General features: G+C 53.7%; 1 protein-coding gene across 1 annotated transcript; it reads left to right on the top strand.

Annotated features, from left to right (window-relative positions):
• Positions 1-3,519: 3,519 nt before the first annotated feature.
• ROBO4 (roundabout guidance receptor 4) lies at positions 3,520-17,523 on the top strand. The gene is made up of 18 exons (XM_044258126.1): positions 3,520-3,686; positions 4,041-4,370; positions 4,600-4,757; positions 4,932-5,052; positions 5,308-5,435; positions 5,536-5,764; positions 6,023-6,135; positions 6,835-7,003; positions 7,167-7,349; positions 7,462-7,504; positions 9,892-10,028; positions 10,149-10,412; positions 13,795-13,902; positions 14,095-14,233; positions 14,367-14,612; positions 14,767-15,125; positions 16,341-16,547; positions 16,685-17,523. Exons 1-18 carry the CDS (start codon positions 3,617-3,619, stop codon positions 16,693-16,695), a joined length of 3,015 nt encoding a protein of 1,004 aa, XP_044114061.1. The 5' UTR covers positions 3,520-3,616; the 3' UTR covers positions 16,696-17,523.
• Positions 17,524-18,901: the final 1,378 nt, after the last annotated feature.

The raw sequence follows: 18,901 nt of genomic DNA, 5'->3' as shown, positions 1-18,901 counted from the left end.
TGTTCATAACAGAAAAAGAAGAATGACTTGATCTACTGCATAGCAAGGAAATGATCAAAGACGCTCTTCTGCAAAGAATCATAGATTTGTCCCTGATTCGTGACAGCACCCAATTTAGAGCAAAGTTCCACTTCACAGGACCCTCCCCAATATCAGCCAGTCAAAGCCCAAATCCCATAATTGGTTCTTTCTAACACCCTATTAAGTGTCTTATTGAACAACTAAGTGTCTCTCACTGAGACCCTGCACAGTTCTCCATGATGTGCGCATTCCTTAGCTGCAAGGAGTAATAAACCCCGTATATTCTGAAACTAGTGTGCTCCTGGTGGTCTTTGAAGTCCTGGAAGGCATTGACCAGTTGAACACAAAGTACAGTAACTGAACTTCTTTTCTTCTTGGACATGAAAATTGAAAGCCTTGGGAATCTCCATTTGATCTAGTCTCCAGTGTTTGGTCTAGGGTGACACATAGTCATTGGTGTTGCAAAGGTCAAGAAACTGTAGTGTTGAAATCATTAGATATGAGTCCCCCCCATGGATGTTGAACTTTCCCGTGACACCCATGGGCCCAGGAACCAGAGAACAGATGCTATGGCAGTGAGGTAGCAATCAGGGCAACCCTCCCATTCAGCTTAGAGAAATTCATTGCAGTCTCCTCTCCTGACTGAGTTTCCCTCCAGCCATGGGTATCCTGCAACAAAAATGAGAACTTGAAGATTGGGACCAAACCAACTTAAGCAAAGAGGAAAAAATAAAGCAAAACCAGAAGACCAAAAGGGTAGGATCTCAAGACCTAAAAGAGTGCCTCCAGGTAGCTGGGGCTAGCTGTGGCTGTGTGGGTCAGAGAGGAGATATGGTATTCCCAGGGCACACAAGAGATAATTAACACACATCTAGTATTTTCTAAGCACTTCCATATCCACTCCCCATAAACCTGATGCAAACATTTTACAGATAAGGGAAGTGGGGCTCAGAGAGGTTATGCGACTTATTCAAGGTCTCTCTGCCAGTAAGTGGTCAAACCAGGATCTATGCCTAAGTGTGGCTAATTGCAAATCCCACCTGAATTCATGTATTTTGCCCTCCCAGCTTGCCCAGCAGGAGTCCTGGCTGCATCTTCAGAGAACATAGGAGCAAGGAGCCAAAGGAGGGAAACCATGTGCCCTGGAGGGTCCCTCAGGAGGACACTTAACTCCTCTCCTCTCTTCCCTCTTACAAGCAACTAAAGAATTACTCTCAAAAACACAAAACTCTAAAACCGGGAGGTGAAGGAAGATTCTGTGTGATCTGGTGACTGGCCCCAGAGCAGAGCGTCCTTAAAATAACTGGATACAGTCCCCATGGGCTAACCTCATCCACATGACTCATGCCGTTGGCTTTTCCTTAATGTGTGGAAATGAGACAACACAGATGCTGCGAAGTGCGGTTGCTGGAAATGAGCGCTGTGATCCCTGGGAGCCATCCAGACACACCTTACTGTTGGGAAGTCCCCTTGGCCATCATTCCACAATCTCTGAGGACTCTGGATGCTTGGACTGAGTGAGGAGAGTCTCAGTGTCTCCCAGGAAAGCCCAATTCTTAGCACTTGGCTCGTCAGAGTCTGGGAATGGAGGTGAACGCTGCAGGCGATCTCCAAGGATGAGGAATGTGACTGTGGAGCTGGGGCAGCTCCTCGGGCTGTTGTAGCCTCCTTCTGGAGCTCCATTCCTGCTGTTCAGCAGAGGCACCCCTCCCTACTGGGTACCTGAGGATAGGGCTAGCCATGAGTCTGAATTCCTGTGAGACTTGCCGGCCTATTATACCATCTTTATCAGTTGTAGAGATTTGAGTACGATCCAGTTGGTTCAAATCATTAGCAGAGAACTTGGCTGGGCTCCCCAAGTCCAATGGATAAGCAGAAGAGACTACAGAAAGATGACCGACAGCAGGTAGTCTGGGGTCAGATGGACTTGGGGGCTCTGGACCCGAGAAAAATCCCAAGTTGGCAGTAGGTACAGTAAATCCATCTGTCCCACAACATCCTTCCTTGTCTTGTCCTTGGATGACCTCAATGTTCACATGAATACCTCCTTCATCACTCTGGCCTCCCAGATCCTGGACTCCGTAAACCTTACTCCACTCTGCTGGGCACACAGACGCCTATGCCCCTGCCATGGACTTTGTCACTGCCCTTCTGAAATAGCACTTCCGAAACACCAGATGCTGCTCTCTAACCCCAGTTCCTACCTTCCAGCTCTATCACTATGCTGCTTTCACTCTGTCTGCTCTTTACCTGCTAGAAATGCCCAGTTTCTAGAGACTAGGGTGATCTCTTGCTCTATCTTTATCAGTGTTGGTCTGCATTTGAGGGGAGAGAGGAGGGGTGAAGGAGGCCTAAGGCTGTGGCTACAGCTGGGGCTGGTGCTGAGGCCAGGCAGGGAAGGGAGAGGAAGGGAGGGAGTCAGCTGTGTTAGGGGCCCCACAGAGGAGCTGGCCAGAAACAATGGGGAACAAAGACTGGACACTCTTCCGCTGAGGCCCAGCGCCTGGCCTTGGCCTTCCGGGAACAGCTCCAGGAAATGGCTGAGATTCCAGATTTGGGAGGAAGAGACCTGTAAACAGTAGCTGGTCTCTGAGAGGGGAGAGCAGCGTCTCTCTAGGGGAGGGGGCAGGGAGGAGCGGCAGGGTGAGCACGGACATTGCAGGCTCAGATGCTGCAAGGCTTGCTTCCAGGCTGCAGGGCTGGGAAGACCCTGAGAAAGATACCTGCCAAGGATGCTTGAATAGTTTCAGTGATGGCATGTGCGTAAAAATAAATAAATAACAATATTAGCTAAGGCTTACCCGTCACTGAGAGTGCATTTGGTGCTGTTCTAAGTGATTTCATACAGGATCGCATCTCAGTCTTACTCCAACCCTCAAGGTGGAGACTTTCACTATTATTCCTACTATTACAAACCCTACGGAGTTGCAAGGGTGAAGGAACTGGCCCAAGGTCTCCCACAGCTTATTTCCTTTGTCTCCCAGCCAAGTAGGAACACACCGTGAGCACCTCCCAACTTGTTCTGGAGCCCCTAAAGCCTTCCCATCTTCTGCCCTGCCCACCCCCCTATCCTAGGGGACGTGGACTGCACGACAATATGCTCCTGCCTCCCTCCTCCTTGCTGCCTTGGTCCACTTTTTTCCTACCCTCAGCTTCTCACTGTGGTGCCCTGAGTCACCACTGCTGGGTCTCCATTCCACTGTGGCAAGGGAAGCGCTTGGAGCCAAGGGACTAGGATTGGTTGGCATCAAGGTTTAAATAGAGGTTGAAGGCTGTGCTTGGAATTACGTCAGTGTGAAGGTCACCTTTAGGAAATCAAAGACTCGACCCCAAGGTAAAGCTTAGGGCCAGAGCTGGAGTCAGGGTTATGGTTAGAGGGTCAAGGCCAGAGTTTCTCTCTGCTGGTCTCCTCCCAGTTCTCCAAGGCTCTGAGGGCCAGGCAGGAAGCATGAGTTTCCTCAAAGCTGCTTCCCTCCTGGGGCAGAGTCTCGGTCACAAACAACCACCACCACCCCTCCCCGCCCCTCCTTCCCTCCGCTGTGAGCTCAGAGCAGCAGTACAAAGTGCTTGCTCCGATAGGAGCCCGAGAGCAGCCATGGGCTCTGGAGGAGGAAGCCTCCCTGGGGCCCCGGGGCCCCTGCCTCTCCTGCTTCTGCTTGTCACGGGTAAGTGCTGCCCTCCCCTTTCCTAGCCCCTGCTCCCCTGATCCAAGGCCTAGCCCGGGGAGAAGAGGTCGCCTTGCTCCTTTGTTTCCCTTTTGCAGTAGGGGGACCAGAGATGAGGACGATGATGGGATGGGGATAAGGATGGTGATGATAACGATGTATGGATGAGACAGAGACCAAAAGACAGACAGATTAAGAGCTCTGCCTGGACGCCCTGTGTGCTAGCTCTCTCCCCTCGCTGCTAGGTTGTTATCAGAAGTTATCTTCAGACAAGAGAAGGCAGAAGAGATGTTCAGGGATCTGCGGGGTCCCGTTGGTAGTCAGAGTGGGGTCCACCCCCCCTTTCCCTTGCAGGAGGCATGGCCCAGGACTCTCCACCCCAGATCCTAGTCCACCCCCAGGACCAGATGCTCCAGGGCGCAGGCCCCGCCAAAATGAGCTGCCGAGCCTCAGGCCAGCCGCCTCCCACCATCCGCTGGCTGCTGAATGGACAGCCCCTGAGCATGGCCCCCCCAGACGTCCACCACCTGCTGCCTGATGGAACGCTCCTGCTGTGGCGGCCCCCGGCCTCCGGACGTGCCCACGACGAGCAGGCCCTATCCGCAGACCTGGGTGTCTACGCCTGCGAGGCCAGCAACCGGCTGGGCACAGTGGTCAGCAGAGGCGCTCGGCTGTCTGCGGCTAGTAAGGCCTGGGAGGGGGGTCCAGGGCGGGGCACACGTGGGGCCCGAGGCCCGAGGTGAGGGTACCTGGGGGCTCGTCTGTGAGGGAAGGCCTGGGCTTGGGAGAACTGAGGTGGGGGGCTCTGAAGAGTGAACACAGGGCAGTGAAAATGTGGGTAAAGCCGAATGGGGCGAGTGTCGTGGGAGGCACCGAGGCAGGGACCCCTGCCGACGCACCATCATCCCTGCAGACCTTCGGGAGGATTTCCAGACCCAGCCACAGGATACAGTGGCCACAGTGGGTGAGCCAATGGTTCTGGAGTGTGGGCCGCCCCGGGGCCTCCCAGAGCCCACAGTCTCCTGGTGGAAGGATGGCAAACCCCTGAACCTACAGCCAGGGCGGCACATGGTAAGTGTGGCCCCCTTCCCGTACTTTCTCCTGAGCGGAACGGGGCACACCTGGAGGGAGGGACCTGCCCCTGCCCCCTGAGCCCTGCAGCATTTGAGGAGGGGCCTAAGCTGCCCTTCCCCATCAGAGCCCCTCCCCACATGGAAGACTCCACAAAGCACTTGGCCTTGACAGGTCTCCAGGGGCTCCCTGCAGTTGGCAAGAGCAGAGAAGAGCGACGCGGGGACCTATATGTGTGTGGCCACCAACAGTGCAGGACGGCGGGAGAGCCGGGCAGCCAGGGTATCTGTCCAGGGTAAGGCGAGGGTGGTCAGCTCAAGGTAGGGCCTTGTTTGGGCTGGGCTGAGGGTATGTGCAGATCAAACTGGGATGGGGATCAGAGTGATGGGGACCCCATCTAAAGGGAAGTTACCCATCCTAGAGGAGAAACAGGAGTGCTCTAGACTGGGAAACCTGGGAATTGTGGTTGTTCCACGTCTGGGGGATGTTTCACTCCTCAGTCTCATCACTCTGGCCTATAGGCCCCAGACCAGCCCTCTGCTCCCCACAGAGCCCCAAAACTATAAGGAGCCTCTGGAGCTGTTGGCTGTGCACATTCAGCTGGAAAATGTGACTTTGCTGAACCCAGACCCGGCAAAGAGCACCAGGCCTGAGCCCGCAGTGTGGCTCAGCTGGAAGGTAAGGCCCAGGACCTAGGGATGGGTGCCTGTCCAGAGTTCAAGGAAGAACTGGTCATAAACCCCCTTGACCCCCATCCTTCCTCTGGACTGTCTCCCAGGTAAGCGGCCCTGCCGCACCTGCTCAGTCCTACACAGCCCTATTCAGGGTCCAGACGGCCCCAGGAGGCCCGGGAGCTCCATGGGCAGAGGCCCTGCTGGCCGGCTGGCAGAGTGCGGAGCTCGGAGGCCTCCTCTGGGGCCAAGACTACGAGTTCAAAGTGAGACCATCCTCCGGCCGGGCTCAAGGCCCTGAAAGCAACGTGCTGCTCCTGAGGCTGCCCGAGCAAGGTCAGAGACAGATGCCCGCAGGACTCAGCAGGATACTGGCTGGACCCTTGCTGTCTGTGGGCCTCTGGACTATCCCACTCCAGTCTGGGGGGATGGTGGGTCTTACTCCCCGACTCCCTTCTGCTGTGGCCAGCAAGCTGAGCTGCAGGAAGCTCTCATTCTTATCAGTGTGGTCTGTGACCGCATCCCTGTCCCCAGCTCTACTTCCTGGAGTCCCCTCCTGCACCATGCCTTACAGCCTCTCTTCCCCCACTCCAGTGCCCAGTGCCCCTCCCCAGGAGGTGACCTTAAAACCTGGCAACAGCAGTGTCCTTGTGAGCTGGGTCCCACCACCTGCTGAAAACCACAATGGCATCATCCGGGGCTACCAGGTACATCCTTCTGGTCCTACCAGGACATCCCTCTTCTCTGGCACCCTTCACACCCTTGCTTGGGGTGCTGGGAATTGCCCTCCCCCCCCGCAGAGAAGCAAGGGACACTCACTGCTACTGAGCGAAGGTTTGCCGGACCCTGCCAAGCCCTTTCCTACCTGATCTCATTTTTGGCTCACAGTCCGTCCCAGGTTATTAGCCCCACGTTCCAGACACAGAAAGTGAGGCCAAGGTCACGGGTGTGGGAAACAGAACAGGAATCAAACCAGGCCATGTCTGACTCCCACCTTGTAAGCCAGTAGCCTCAGAATGTGGTTTTGGGACCAGAAGCAGCAGCGCCTGATGTGTTAGAAACGCACATCCTTGAGTCCTTCCCTGGAAGGCTCCGTGAATCAGAAACTCGGGGATCCAGAAACCTGGATTTTTAGCAAACCCTCCCAGGGACCTTAAAGCACAGTGAAGGTTGGGAACCATGGCAGGGTGTCTATTTTAGTGGATTGCCTTGGTCCTGTTTCTGTCAGGCTAGAGAGAAGTCTCTCTCACTCTGTACAGAGAGAGGAATAGGAAGTACCGCCGCACGGGGCGCACGGAAGGTCCCCAGGCAAGCAGCAGGGCAGGGTGGTCACATGCCCAGAGATGAAGGTTTCAGCTCCTGGGATGGAGCAGGGGGATAAGTGCTGACCTCTGCTTGTGCCTCAGGTCTGGAGCCTAGGCAACACTTCACTGCCCCTAGCCAATTGGACAGTGGCAGGCGAGCAGACCCAGCTGGAGATTGCCACCCGAAAGCCAGGTTCCTACTGCGTGCAAGTGGCTGCTGTCACCGGCGCCGGAACAGGGCCCCCCAGTAGCCCTGTCTGCCTCCTTTTAGGTGAGGCCAGTGCCCACAAGCCCACCCATACCCTGTGAGCCCCCCTTCCCACCTTCCTCTCCCCTTACTCTCATCTCACCCCTGCCCCACCTTTGTCACCCCACCCCTGCCCCACTCTCATCACCCAACCCGCCCTGCCCACTGAGCTCACATCCCTGAACAGAGCGGACCATGGAGCGAGCCACCCAAGAACTCAGGGATGGTCCCTGGACCCTGGAGCAGCTGCGGGCCACCTTGAAGCGGCCAGAAGTGATTGCTGGTGGGGGTGTTTTGCTCTGGCTGCTGCTGCTGGGCACCGCCGTGTGTGTCCACCGCCGGCGCCGAGCTGGGGTGCATCTGGGCCCAGGTGAGAGGAGGCGATGGACGCCCAAGAGGTCGAGGCCGAACAATACAGGTGTTTAGAGCTCAGGCCTGGTGCTGGACACTCTGGATCTAGCCTTCCTTTTACCCTCTCCCAGGTCTGTACAGATACACCAGTGAGGACGCCATCCTAAAGCACAGGTGAGAGATGGGGGAGGGGCTGGAGGTGTGGCAGGGGCAGGGGCCAAGGGACAGTGGAGCAGGGATGGAGAACTGGATAGAATATTATCTCTCCTACTGCCACCACTGCACTTTGGGACCCTACTACCCAAATCTCTCCCGAACTCCAAGGGAGAATTAATTTCTCTTCCATTTATGTTCCTATCACCCCACTTGATGGTTGAGTAAACAAAGACTCCTGACTTGAGTGACTTTGCTCGAGACCACTCAGCTAGTAACACCCCAAGCTTAATCGGTGAGCTTGTCCCCACCTCTCACTAATACTCGCTAGACTCTCTTGCTGACTCGTTCTGCTACGTGGGGAATACCTAGCACTGGAAGACCAGTCTAATTTCTCATTTTCTCTGTATACCTGGTGTCTACCTCACAGTGCCTTTGCATTCAGATCATATACCTATTGAGGGATCTCTCGGTCACAGTAATCACCCACAGTTCCAGCAGAGGGCGCTCTGCCCCTACGGTCTTGCTTCTCCCTCCTCACTCGATTCTCAGTATCACCGTCCGCTGGCAGGTACACCTGCTCCAAGGGTCTTTGGCTGCCAGAGCGAGTCTGCAGCTGTAAGACATGATGCTAAGAAAGAAAACATCCTTTTTTGTCTTATTGGCTGAGTTTTACACTAAATAACCACTTCAACTCTCTGCCCACCTGCTCCTGTTCTTTATCTCAATGGATTTCCTCTGAAGGGCTTTACATTCTAACTCTGTATCTTTCAACAGAAATTTATCAAACACCTGCTCTGAGCTGGGCATGTCCAGCCCTCTGGCTACCGTTTTGCGGTCAGTGTCTCAGCCCAGAGCAAGGTTTCAAGCTAACTGGGCCCTATTCCTGCGTTATTCTGTGCTCGCTGGCCTTTGTTTTCCAGCTACTTCCTGGGCTTTGTCTGCTCTACCCTGGAGCCCTTGGATACCCTGGGACTTTAACCCTTGTGTTTGAGGGGGATTCCATTCTTTTTTTTTTTTTTTAAGACTTACTTGAGAGATAAAATGAGATGGGGGGGCAGATGGAGAGAGAGTCTTAAGCAGGCTCTACGCTAAGTGCAGAGCCTCACATGGGGCTCGAGCTCAGAACCCTGAGCTCAGGTCACCTGAGCAGAAACCCAGAGTCAGACGCTTAACTGCCTGGGCCACCCAGGCGCCCCAGAGAGATTCCGTTTTGATTGTTCTGTCCCTTCATTTTTTTAGCACAGGCTCCACCCACCAGGAACTCTCCCTCTAAGCAGAGAGACAGCCGTGCACCTATAGGAAGGCAATCTGGTGTTAGAAACGCAGAAACACATGGGGGTGACCGGGTGGTTCAGTTGGTTAAGCAGCCAATTCTTAATTAAAGCTCAAGTCATGGTCTCTGGGGTTAGGGGATCTAGCTCTGCACTCAGCAGGGAGTCTGCTTGAAGTTTCTTTCTCCCTTTCCCTCTCCCTCTGCCCCTACCCCTGCTCTTGCTCTCACTCTCTCTCAAATACATAAATCTTAAAAAAGAAAAGAAATGCAGGAACATGTACAAGATATGTGGAGGCAGGGTAGGGTGGGGGAACATGGGAGGAAGGTTCTATGTTTACCCTAACGGTAAGAAGGGGAAGGGAAAAGGAGCAGCAAGGACTAGCTGGCTATGGTCATAGTTCCCCTGTGATAAGCCATTTGCTCTGGCTGGGACATAGGGTGCATGAGGGGTCAGAGTAAAGGATAAGGTTAGGGAGCTGGAGGCCCAACCAAGGGGTCTGTTAGCCCTGTTAGCCGTGCTAGGCAGCAGGGCTCTATCCTGGTAAATCAGGAGCCACTGAAGAACAGAGAATTGCTCTGTTCTGATCCCTATTCTTGGCAGCCAGCGGGCACCCAGTTCAAAAGGAAACAAACTAGACAGAGAAAGGCAACATCCATGTAGCAAACTCCTGCTCCTAGCTGAGTGATCTCACGTTTCCTTATTTCAACTCACAATATCAGCCTTATATGGAAAGCTTTATTTCGTGGCCTTTTACAGATAAGGAACCAGGGCTTCGAGAGGCTAGTAGACCTCGCTGCCCAGGGCTACACAGCTAGGCTGAGGCAGACGGGGATTTTCACAGCGGGTTTGTCTGCCCCCACATCTGTGTCCTCTTTGTCTGGGCACATAGCTGTCCTTCTTCATTGCTTCCTGGTTCTGGGCCACCTGGACTCCCCCTGATCCCAGGATAAGAAAAGACCACTAAGTTCGGGCCACCAGGTCAGAGATCTTCAGGAGTTTGTGAAGGGCTAGCAAGCAGGGAGAATAAAGCTCTACTGACCCCTCGGCTCCCCTCTGAGCTGGAGGTCTTGGCCAATTATGTTCTCGCTTCCCCCCTTTTCTCCTGCCCCACCCCACCCTCCATTGCCCCAGGATGGATCACAGCGACTCCCCTTGGCTGGCAGACACTTGGCGTTCCACCTCGGGCTCTCGGGACCTGAGCAGCAGCAGCAGCCTCAGCAGCAGGCTGGGAGTGGACCGCCGGGATCCACTAGACTGTCGTGGCTCCTGTGAGCATGCCCAGTGGGGGGCCAGGGCCCAGCTGGGGAGCAGGGGGACCCCAAGGCCAGGCATGGGGGTCGCAGGGTGGGATCCACTCACCATAATTCTTCCTGTCGTTGCTACCACAGTGATCTCCTGGGATCCCCGCAGCCCTGGCGTGCCCCTGCTTCCCGACACCAGTACTTTCTATGGTTCCCTCATCGCTGAGCTGCCTCCCGGCCCCCCAGCTCGGCCAAGCCCCAAGACCCCAGCTGTCAGGCGTCTCCCACCCCAGCTGGCCCTACTCTCCAGCCCCTGGCCCAGTCCAGACAGCCTGTGCAGCCGCAGGGGCCCTGCTTCCCCCCGCTTGCCTCTGGCCCCTGCAGAGGCTTGGAAGGCCAAAAAGAAGCAGGGTAAGGATGGGGAGGCGAGACACAGCCTGGAGCAGGTGGCAGGAGGGCATAGGAGTGGGAATGTGGTGGGACGTGGCCTGGGGGCTTCGCAGCTGGATGTGGGCTGTATCCCACCGGTGGCTTCCAGTCCTGTCCTGGTGGACACAGGGTCTCCCCACTATCACCAGAGCACTTAGGGAGGGCTGTGCCGGCCTCTGCTTTTCTTTAGGCTGGGCTCTGTTTCCGCTTGGCCACAGCAGTCGTGAGCCCGACTTCGGTATTTGTTTGAAGTTGGCCAACATTTCATAAGCACCACTGTAAGCCAGCCGTGGGGACACGAGACATGGCTATTGCCATCTAAGGGCTCAGAGTCTAAGGAGAGCGGCTGACCAGCATATAAGCAACATTAGAACCTGAAAGCATGTGACCAGTGCTAGAGTGACCTCATCTCCTTGTGCACTATGCCTGGGGCCTCCCCAGACACTGACTCCCAACTCACTTTCCAGAAAAGAGTGAGTAATTCCTTTCTGCCCGGATATCTCTCCTGACTTCTGCCTACCAGCTTTGCCTTCCCAAAGACAGAAAAAAATCAGGGTCTGTTTCTTCAGCAACTACTATATATTAGGTGACTTATACGTGTTTGTTATTTCCTTTAAAAACACCCTCCAACCTTTTGGCTAGGTAATATTTCTCTAATTTTGCTGATGGGGAAAGAGGATCAGAAATGAGTATCTTGTTCAAAATCCCACAAGCCTGTAAGCTGCTGAACTCAGATTTGAAGCCAAAGTGGCCCGCTTCTCAAGGCCACCCTCTGGGAGCACCCCTGAGGGATTCTATTCTAACACTGACTATTTTCTCTCCTTGCTGAACACTGGTCTGCACTCCACCTGCTGTCTTCGTGCGCCTTCTGTGCTGATTAGTAAGCCTTACAAATGTCCTACAGCCAATTCTTTTTTTTAAAGTGGATATAATCCAACTTTCATGAAGACAAAGATAGATTCAGAGTAATTAAGACCTTGTCCAGTGTCCAGAATTTTATGACTCTAAATATTAGCAAAGTTGGCATTCTTTCCAGCACTGCCTCAGAACTTTAGCATTAGAAATTCTAGGTGGTAATGAAATAGCCGCTAAAAAGGGGTTGAAAAAGTCCCCTTTAAAAACCTGCCTTCCCATGGAGAACTATACTGACTTGGATATGACGTATAGCACATTCTAGAACATTAATACTACTGGGGTGGGGGTGGGGGAAGTGAGTAGTTTTCTACAGCCAATTCTTAAGACAGGTTCCAATTCTGAGATGAGGCTTTGGTCCCCATTCCAGCCTATGTCTCCTCACCCCAGCCCCACTGGTCAATCACAGCAGCTCTCCTGCACCGGGGACACTCAGTGGCCCACCTCCAGTTCCCGGGACCCCAGCAGCAGCAAGACCATGCCATGGTCTTGTCCAGAGCCATGAAATTGGCTCTATTGCTGTCCCTGAGTCCAAAAGACTGAGGATTCTTTGTCTTCTGACACTGGCAAGCTTTCTCAGTGCCCCGCTATTCCCCTTGACATCATTATTCCTTTTTTCTTATTATTTGACCTTAGTTGGGTTTTTTTTCTCCACCACAACTGCACTCTCTCATGTTTTGTCCATTATTTTTCGTCCTAAACACTGAATGAATTCAAACAAATATTTATTGCCATTCAGGTATGCCCAATGAGATCTGACCTCATCTTGATAACATTTTTATCGTACACTTGGCTCCAATAACACTGAAAACTAAAATCTAAGTGATTGCAAGTGTGGTGGAAGGCTTTTGTGATGGGAATCCTTTAGAGGAAATAGAACAGGCTGGGACAAAAGTGGCCTTTTCTAGGACTGGCCTTTCCTCTTCCTTGTCCACACCAACCAACCAACACGTGTCCCCTTTTCTGAGCTTATTCAGGAAGCCAGAACTAGACGAGACAAAGCTGTTGAGAGCAGAGTTAGAGCACCTGAAGTTGGCCTCCAGTACTCCCTAGGTCACACAACAAATAAAGGAAATAAATTCAAAAAACAAAGCAGCCTAGGAACAAAAGGAAATTTTGATGGAGGAAGTCTAGCCATTGTGTGGGTTTTCATCCCAGTGGCTCAGAAGGTCTGGCCACTGTACATGGATTCCCAGGGTCCAGATAGTCTTGGTGAATGCCATAGCCTTGATCTTGTCCTGCTCTGAAGCTGCCCATGGTGACCTCCAAATCTTTGAGATCGGACCGACTAGACAACTCTGCCTCGAGGGTCCTGCCTGGTCTCTGGTTTTGCCAAGGAAGGAACCCCTTTCCTAACTGAGTTTCTGATTATGTGACACTAATCTGAAGGCTGCTTCTTTTTCCCTTCCCTTGCTATTTTCCTGGTTTCTGGTCTTGGGGAACTCTCTTCCCTTGATTACCCTCCTGGTTCACTTCTGGTTTGGCCTGACCAAGAAGCATGCTCTTCGGTCACTGCACACAGCTGGGTCTGTTTCTTCAGTTACCTCAGCTTCTCCACTGTCACGGTTCACTCAGAGCCCTCTCTCTTAAGCGGCCAAGTGAGCCAGATGGTAGCCGCCATCTTGTGATTCTTCTCACCTTGTGTTGACATCTTCATCTCTGATATTATCCATCCATTTGCTCATTCTTTCAACAAATATTACCAAATATCTATGGGCAGGGCTTTGCCTCCCCTGGTGAGACCAACACATCTTCCTATTCTAGAGGTCCTCTTCTTCTCGGCTGACTCTTTCCTGTTACACCCGGCATGTGCAGGTTTGTCTCACCCACTTTGGCTCAACTTGACAATCCAACACTTCTTCCCAAGTGAGATCTACTCGGGTTTCTCAGGGCAGGATCCAGAACCATGCAAAATATTTGTATTGTGAGAGATGGAAATTAACAGATTCTCTCCAAGAAAAGAAGGGATATTTGTCTTCACAGGGCCAAAATTCCTGAGAGAAGTAGCAATGTGAGGGTATAGAGATCAGGAAGATTGGAATGTATACTATAAGGAAAATACAATGGTCAAAGTCTCTTTTAGGCACCAGAAATTCCCAATCTTTTTTTATAAATAAATTAAAATTGGCAAAATTATCATTTGACCGAGTGTTCCCAAATGAAACCAAAGCTCAGAGAAGTTAATGGATATCCCTGAGGTCACACAGCAGCTATGGAACTGAGCTGGGCTCTGAGTACAGGTCTTCTGACTCCAAGCCTAGTACTACCTTCCTCCCTTATTATAGCTGCCTGGATGAGGGTGGAGAGGATGGAGGGAGTTCTTCCCTCTTTTCTCTGGGCTCAGGGACTCTAAAGCTTAGCTGAATGTTGGGCTGAAGATAGAGCCTATGGTTGGAGTCTGAAAGGCCCATCCTGGCTTGCCCCCCCAACCCACTGTCTCTTGCCTTTGCAGAGCTGCAGCAAGCCAACAGCTCCCCGCCCCTCCGGGCCGGCCGCCCTCTGGAGCTCTGGGCCTGGGAGCTGGGGAATAGAGGCTCCAAGAACCTTTCCCAAAGCCCGGGTGAGAAGAGGCCCGAAAAGGGAAATGAGAGGGTGAGGCAGGGTGTAGGGGCCCGCAGCCCTGGCAGGTGGCTGTTCTGGCCCCTGAGGAGCCTGGAGAGATGGGGTGTGGGGACAGGAAGCTGGGGGTGGGGGTGGGGTCTGGGGCTGATGGGGGTTCTTCCAGACTCACCCCCAGGCTATTGTTTCCCAGGAGCTGTGCCCCAGGCTCTGGTGGCCTGGAGGGCCCTAGGACCGCAGCTCCTCAGCTCCTCCAATGAGCTGGCTTCACGGCCTCTCCCCCCAGCACCCCTCACTTCTCATGGAGCCCCTGCTCAGAGTCAGCAGACGCAGTAAGAGGGCATTGGGTCAGGAAGCAGGGCTGGGGGACTAGGCGTGCGAGGGGCGTTTGCTGATCTATGATGGGGGTTGGGGGAGGATGGACTGGGCTGCACTAACCACCCATCATTCTCTTACCCTGATCAGGCACTCTGCAGAGCCCCAAGCGCCTTCCTCCCTCCCACTGCCAGCAGCCCCCCTCCCAGTCCTGATCCCTTCCAGTCCCCCCAGCCCCTCCAGCCCCCAGGCCTCTTCCCTGTCTGGTCCCAGCCCAGAGTCCAGTCGTCTGTCCAGCTCTTCACTGTCATCCCTGGGGGAGGATCAGGACAGTGTGCTGACTCCTGAGGAGGTGGCCCTGTGCCTGGAGCTCAGTGAAGGCGAGGAGACCCCCAGGTGAGTTCCCTGAGGGAGACCAAAGGACTGGCGGATAAGCAGGGGCAGGAGTATCTCTCTCTCCCCGGCCCCACCCTCTCTCGCCGGGAACGCTTCCCTGATGCCAGCCTGCCCACCCCAACCTTGGTCCTTTCTCGGTTTTGTTCTTTTCCAGGAATAGTGTCTCTCCTGTGCCCAGGGCTCCTTCCCCCCCTGTCACCTATGGCTACATCAGCATCCCGACGGCCTCGGAGCTAGCAGATGTGGGCAGGGCTGGAGGAGGCGTGGGGTCCGAAGTGAGGGGCTTGCTGTGCCCGCCCCGGCCCTGCTCCACCCCCACCCCCAGCGAGGGCTCCTTGGCCAACGGCTGGGGCTCTGCCTCTGAGGACAACGCCCCCAGCGCCAGAGCCAGCCTGGTCAGCTCCTCGGATGGCTCCTTCCTCGCTGATGCCCATTTCGCCCGGGCCCTGGCAATGGCCGTGGACAGCTTTGGCTTTGGTCTGGAGCCCAGGGAGGTGGACTGCGTCTTCACGGGTATGTGAGATCACCCTGCCTCACTTCTCACCTCCACCCCTTGGAACAGACACAGCTCCTGGAAGAATCCAGCCTTTTCCCCAAGAGGCAAGGCTTCCTAACATTGTCTTCGTGGTTATCCTTAAAACAGCGAGCTTTTATTGAATGACTACTACATCCCGGCCCCAGGATAAGTGCTTTATATACATTCAATATTAACAACTCTATGAAGAATAAGGAATATTCTTTATCTTTCTTTTCCAAATGAGGGAACTATAAATCAAACAGGTTTTTTTTTAACATGCCCAAGGTCACCCATAGAACAAGGACAAAATGATCAAGGCTAAAGCCCAGAAGCAGCCAATTGCGTGGCCCCTTGCCCTCCCTCCAGATTCCTCCTCCTAACCCAGATGTTGGTCTCTGGGAAAGATTGCTCCCACCTCTTCTATTCACTCAAACCCACCGTTCTAGATCCTCCTCAGTATAGAAAGTTCTGTTTTCTCTCTTACCCCTGCTATGCTTACAAACCCTTCCTCTTGCCCTGTCTGTGATCGGGGTGAGGAGAACCTCACCCCTCCGCCTGTTGAGCAGAGTGGGACCATTATCGCCATGTCAACAGACAGTAGTTCAGCACTCCCTGTGCCCTTTCCCTTTTTTTTTTTTTTCAAGATTTTATTTATTCATCAGAGAGAGAGAACACAAGCAGGGGGAGTGGCAGGCAGAGGGAGAAGCAGGATCCTCTCTGAGCAGAGTGCCCGATGCAGGGTCCAATCCCAGGACCTTGGGATCATGACCTGAGCCGAAGGCAGAGGCTTAAAGGATTGAGCCACCCAGGCGTCCCCTCTTCCTCATATACTCTGTCAGACCCCGTATCCCCACCTTATGAACCCTAACTCTATCCTTTGCCTTCAGGAAAAACAACCAGGCTTGTGGTAAATGGGAAAACAAGGATTATCCAGGACAGAAAGAAAAGAGAGATGGCTGGGATGGGGGCCGGGCAATGAAGGGCGACAGTATGGATAGAAGGCCAGAGCTGGGCTACGAGGAAACAGCTCGAATTATTCTCTCTAAAGAAACCATCGGACCCAATGGCCCCCAGAAATAATGGGCCGAGTTGGGGCTAAATTATCTTTTGGGTTGAGAGTATGCCTTAAGCAGGCCCTAAGCCTTCTGCCCTAACCTGGTCCCTCAGAGTGAAGGTTAGCCATCTCCAAATAAATCTACCCTCCCTGACAGATGCCTCCTCACCTCCCTCCCCCCGGGATGACCTCTACCTGACCTCCACCCTCTCCCTGCCGCTGTGGGAGTGGAGGTCAGACTGGCTAGAGGACATGGAGAACCACCGCAGCCAGCAGCTGGGAAGAGGGCTGCCTCCTTGGCCCCCCGACTCTCGGATCTCTTCCCAAAGAAGTCAGCTTGGCTGTCCTAAGCCCAAGGCTGCCAGTAAGTGTCTGTCTCCTGAGGTGGTGGGGTGACCTTGACCGAGGGATTCTAGGGAGGGGCCAGGAGGGAGCCCAGGCCATTGGGCAGGAGAGAGGGAGCAGCCAGGTAACTCCACTCTCCTTGGACTTCCCCCACAGACTCCTCATGAAGTGTGCCCAAGACCACCAAGAAGAAAATCAAACCACCCCCCGCCGTGGAGTGTCAGTCTTGGCCTGCGCGTCTCTGCAGCTGGGGGACCACCTTGCCCGGCCTCCTGGAGAGTTCTCCTCCTTCGGGGATTGTGAAAACAGATGAAAGCAAAACAAAATAAGCACAAAGTAGACCCAGAGCCCTTAAGGAGCCAAAGGTCATCGAGGCTGACTCCTCGCCCTTGCTTTCTCCTCCTTCCGTCCATCCCACAACCAGGTCTTCTGGCCTGAGAAGCGGCCTTATCCCCCAAGCTCCCCACCCACTTGGATCACGGGAGGTAGGGGAGCCAGAGGTCTTCCCAGAGGGCAGCAGCAGCTTGCGGGACAGGCAGGAGGGAAAGGAGCTGTACAGAGCTACCCCTCTCAGGAGGGCCTCTCAGGAGGCATCCATTCATTCCCCCAGGCTCACCTCTCCCCCAGCCATGCCTGGTACAAGAAGGAAGGAGGACCTACTGACCAGCACTGGAGGGGTGAGGCCCTTCCTAGCTACCAAGGCAGAGGGACCAGCATGGATCCAGGGAGGGAGCTGAAAGAAGGGAGGTGGGAAAATGGGGGACAAACCCCTTCCTTGCACTGTGGACTCTATGAGCTTAAGAAATTGATACCATAAAACTGTCATGACTTGAGTGCGGTGAGCTCATTCCCCAGAGCGCCATTTTGGGGAGGGTACCGGGAGATATGGGAAGAATTCTGAGTTTGAACGGAATCAGGGGTTCACTGGCACTCAGGGAGAGACATTTAGCTCTGTTCTGTGATTGAGGGAAGAATTACATGCATCCTTTGGATTCTCCTGGTCTGCTGGTCTTTGCAACTTGTCCTGGGAAGACAACTCCTTCTTTCAGTGGTCCCAGCCCCCCTCCCCAGAGACCAGTCCCAGATGGTTAAGACCAGAGGGTTTCTTAAAATAGACCAAGTAGGTAGAACCACCTGTAATGGCTATCTAGTGAACAACCTTTAGACGAAACAATAGAACAGAGCAATGGAGCCAGACTGCCAGGGCCAGAGCCACAGAAGGTTCTGGAAGGGCAGATGGGAGCCTGTCTTTCTAATGGGGTGGGAAAGGCAGGGGCAGAACACACAAGTTTTGGGGGGACAGTGCTCCTGAGCAAGACCAGGGGCCACAGGAGGATGCCCTTAGGGAGGGTCAATCAGGAAGCAGGCCCTGCAAGGGGGTGCTAGGCCCCCAGACCTAAGCTGCTCTAACTGAAGACCACTCTGAACTCACAGGCCAAGTGAGGCAGGGCCTGGGGGACACAGAGCTGCTGGAACTACTTCCCCAGGCCAGCCTGGGCTGGGGTGTCTCAGTCTCAGGATGACAAATCCGTGCTTTACATATCCGAGGATACATATCCGTTCCTCTTGATTTGCTTTTCCTTTTTTGGATTTTGTTTTTCTTTCAGCTTCCTGGTAAAATTCCTTTTGAAAACATTCCAACCCTGTTTGCCAGACCAATGGAGAAAAAGGGATTTGTGCACGCTTAGGTCACAGTGGCAGGAGAGGTCAGAGTCTGGGATTGGGGTAGGGGCCGCGGCAAGTGGCCATCCCATGAGAGGCCAGAGCAGTTACTGAGCCTGGGGGTGAAGAAGTCAGAAGGAAACAAAAGCTCAGAAAACCATTCGGGGGCATGGGCTGTGGGGGAGGGAGCCATGTGCACTGTAGCATTCAGGGCCAAAATTTCCAAAAATTCTATGCCAGTCAAACCAGTCACACCTGGGCCTGCCTAGAGGTCTCCCTGTGTACACGCCCTCTGTGAGGGGGTCAGGGAATTTGAAAAAAGCCTGTTTTCCTTTGTCAACTGGAGTTTCCCCCATCAACCCCATTCTCTCAGTTTTATTTTAAAAAATTGTTTACAGGGGGTGCCTGGGTGGCTCAATGGGTTGTGCCGCTGCCTTCGGCTCAGGTCATGATCTCAGGGTCCTGGATCGAGTCCCGCTTCCCCCCCCACACCTCTCTCTCTCTCTGCCTGCCTCTCTGTCTACTTGTGATCTCTTTCTGTCAAATAAATAAATAAAATCTTTAAAAAAAAATTGTTTACAGAATTTTAAAATTTATTTTAAAGAGAGAGTGGGGAGGGAGGACAGAGGGGAGCAGAGAGAGGGGGAGAGGGAGAGGGACAAGCAGACTCCCCATGGGTGCAGAGCTGGAAGCGGGGCTCCTTCTCACAAC

This window comes from Neovison vison, chromosome 7 (assembly GCF_020171115.1).
Source record: "Neovison vison isolate M4711 chromosome 7, ASM_NN_V1, whole genome shotgun sequence".
Taxonomy (NCBI): Eukaryota; Metazoa; Chordata; class Mammalia; order Carnivora; family Mustelidae; genus Neogale; species Neogale vison.
This window is presented reverse-complemented; position numbering and strand designations above follow the sequence as displayed.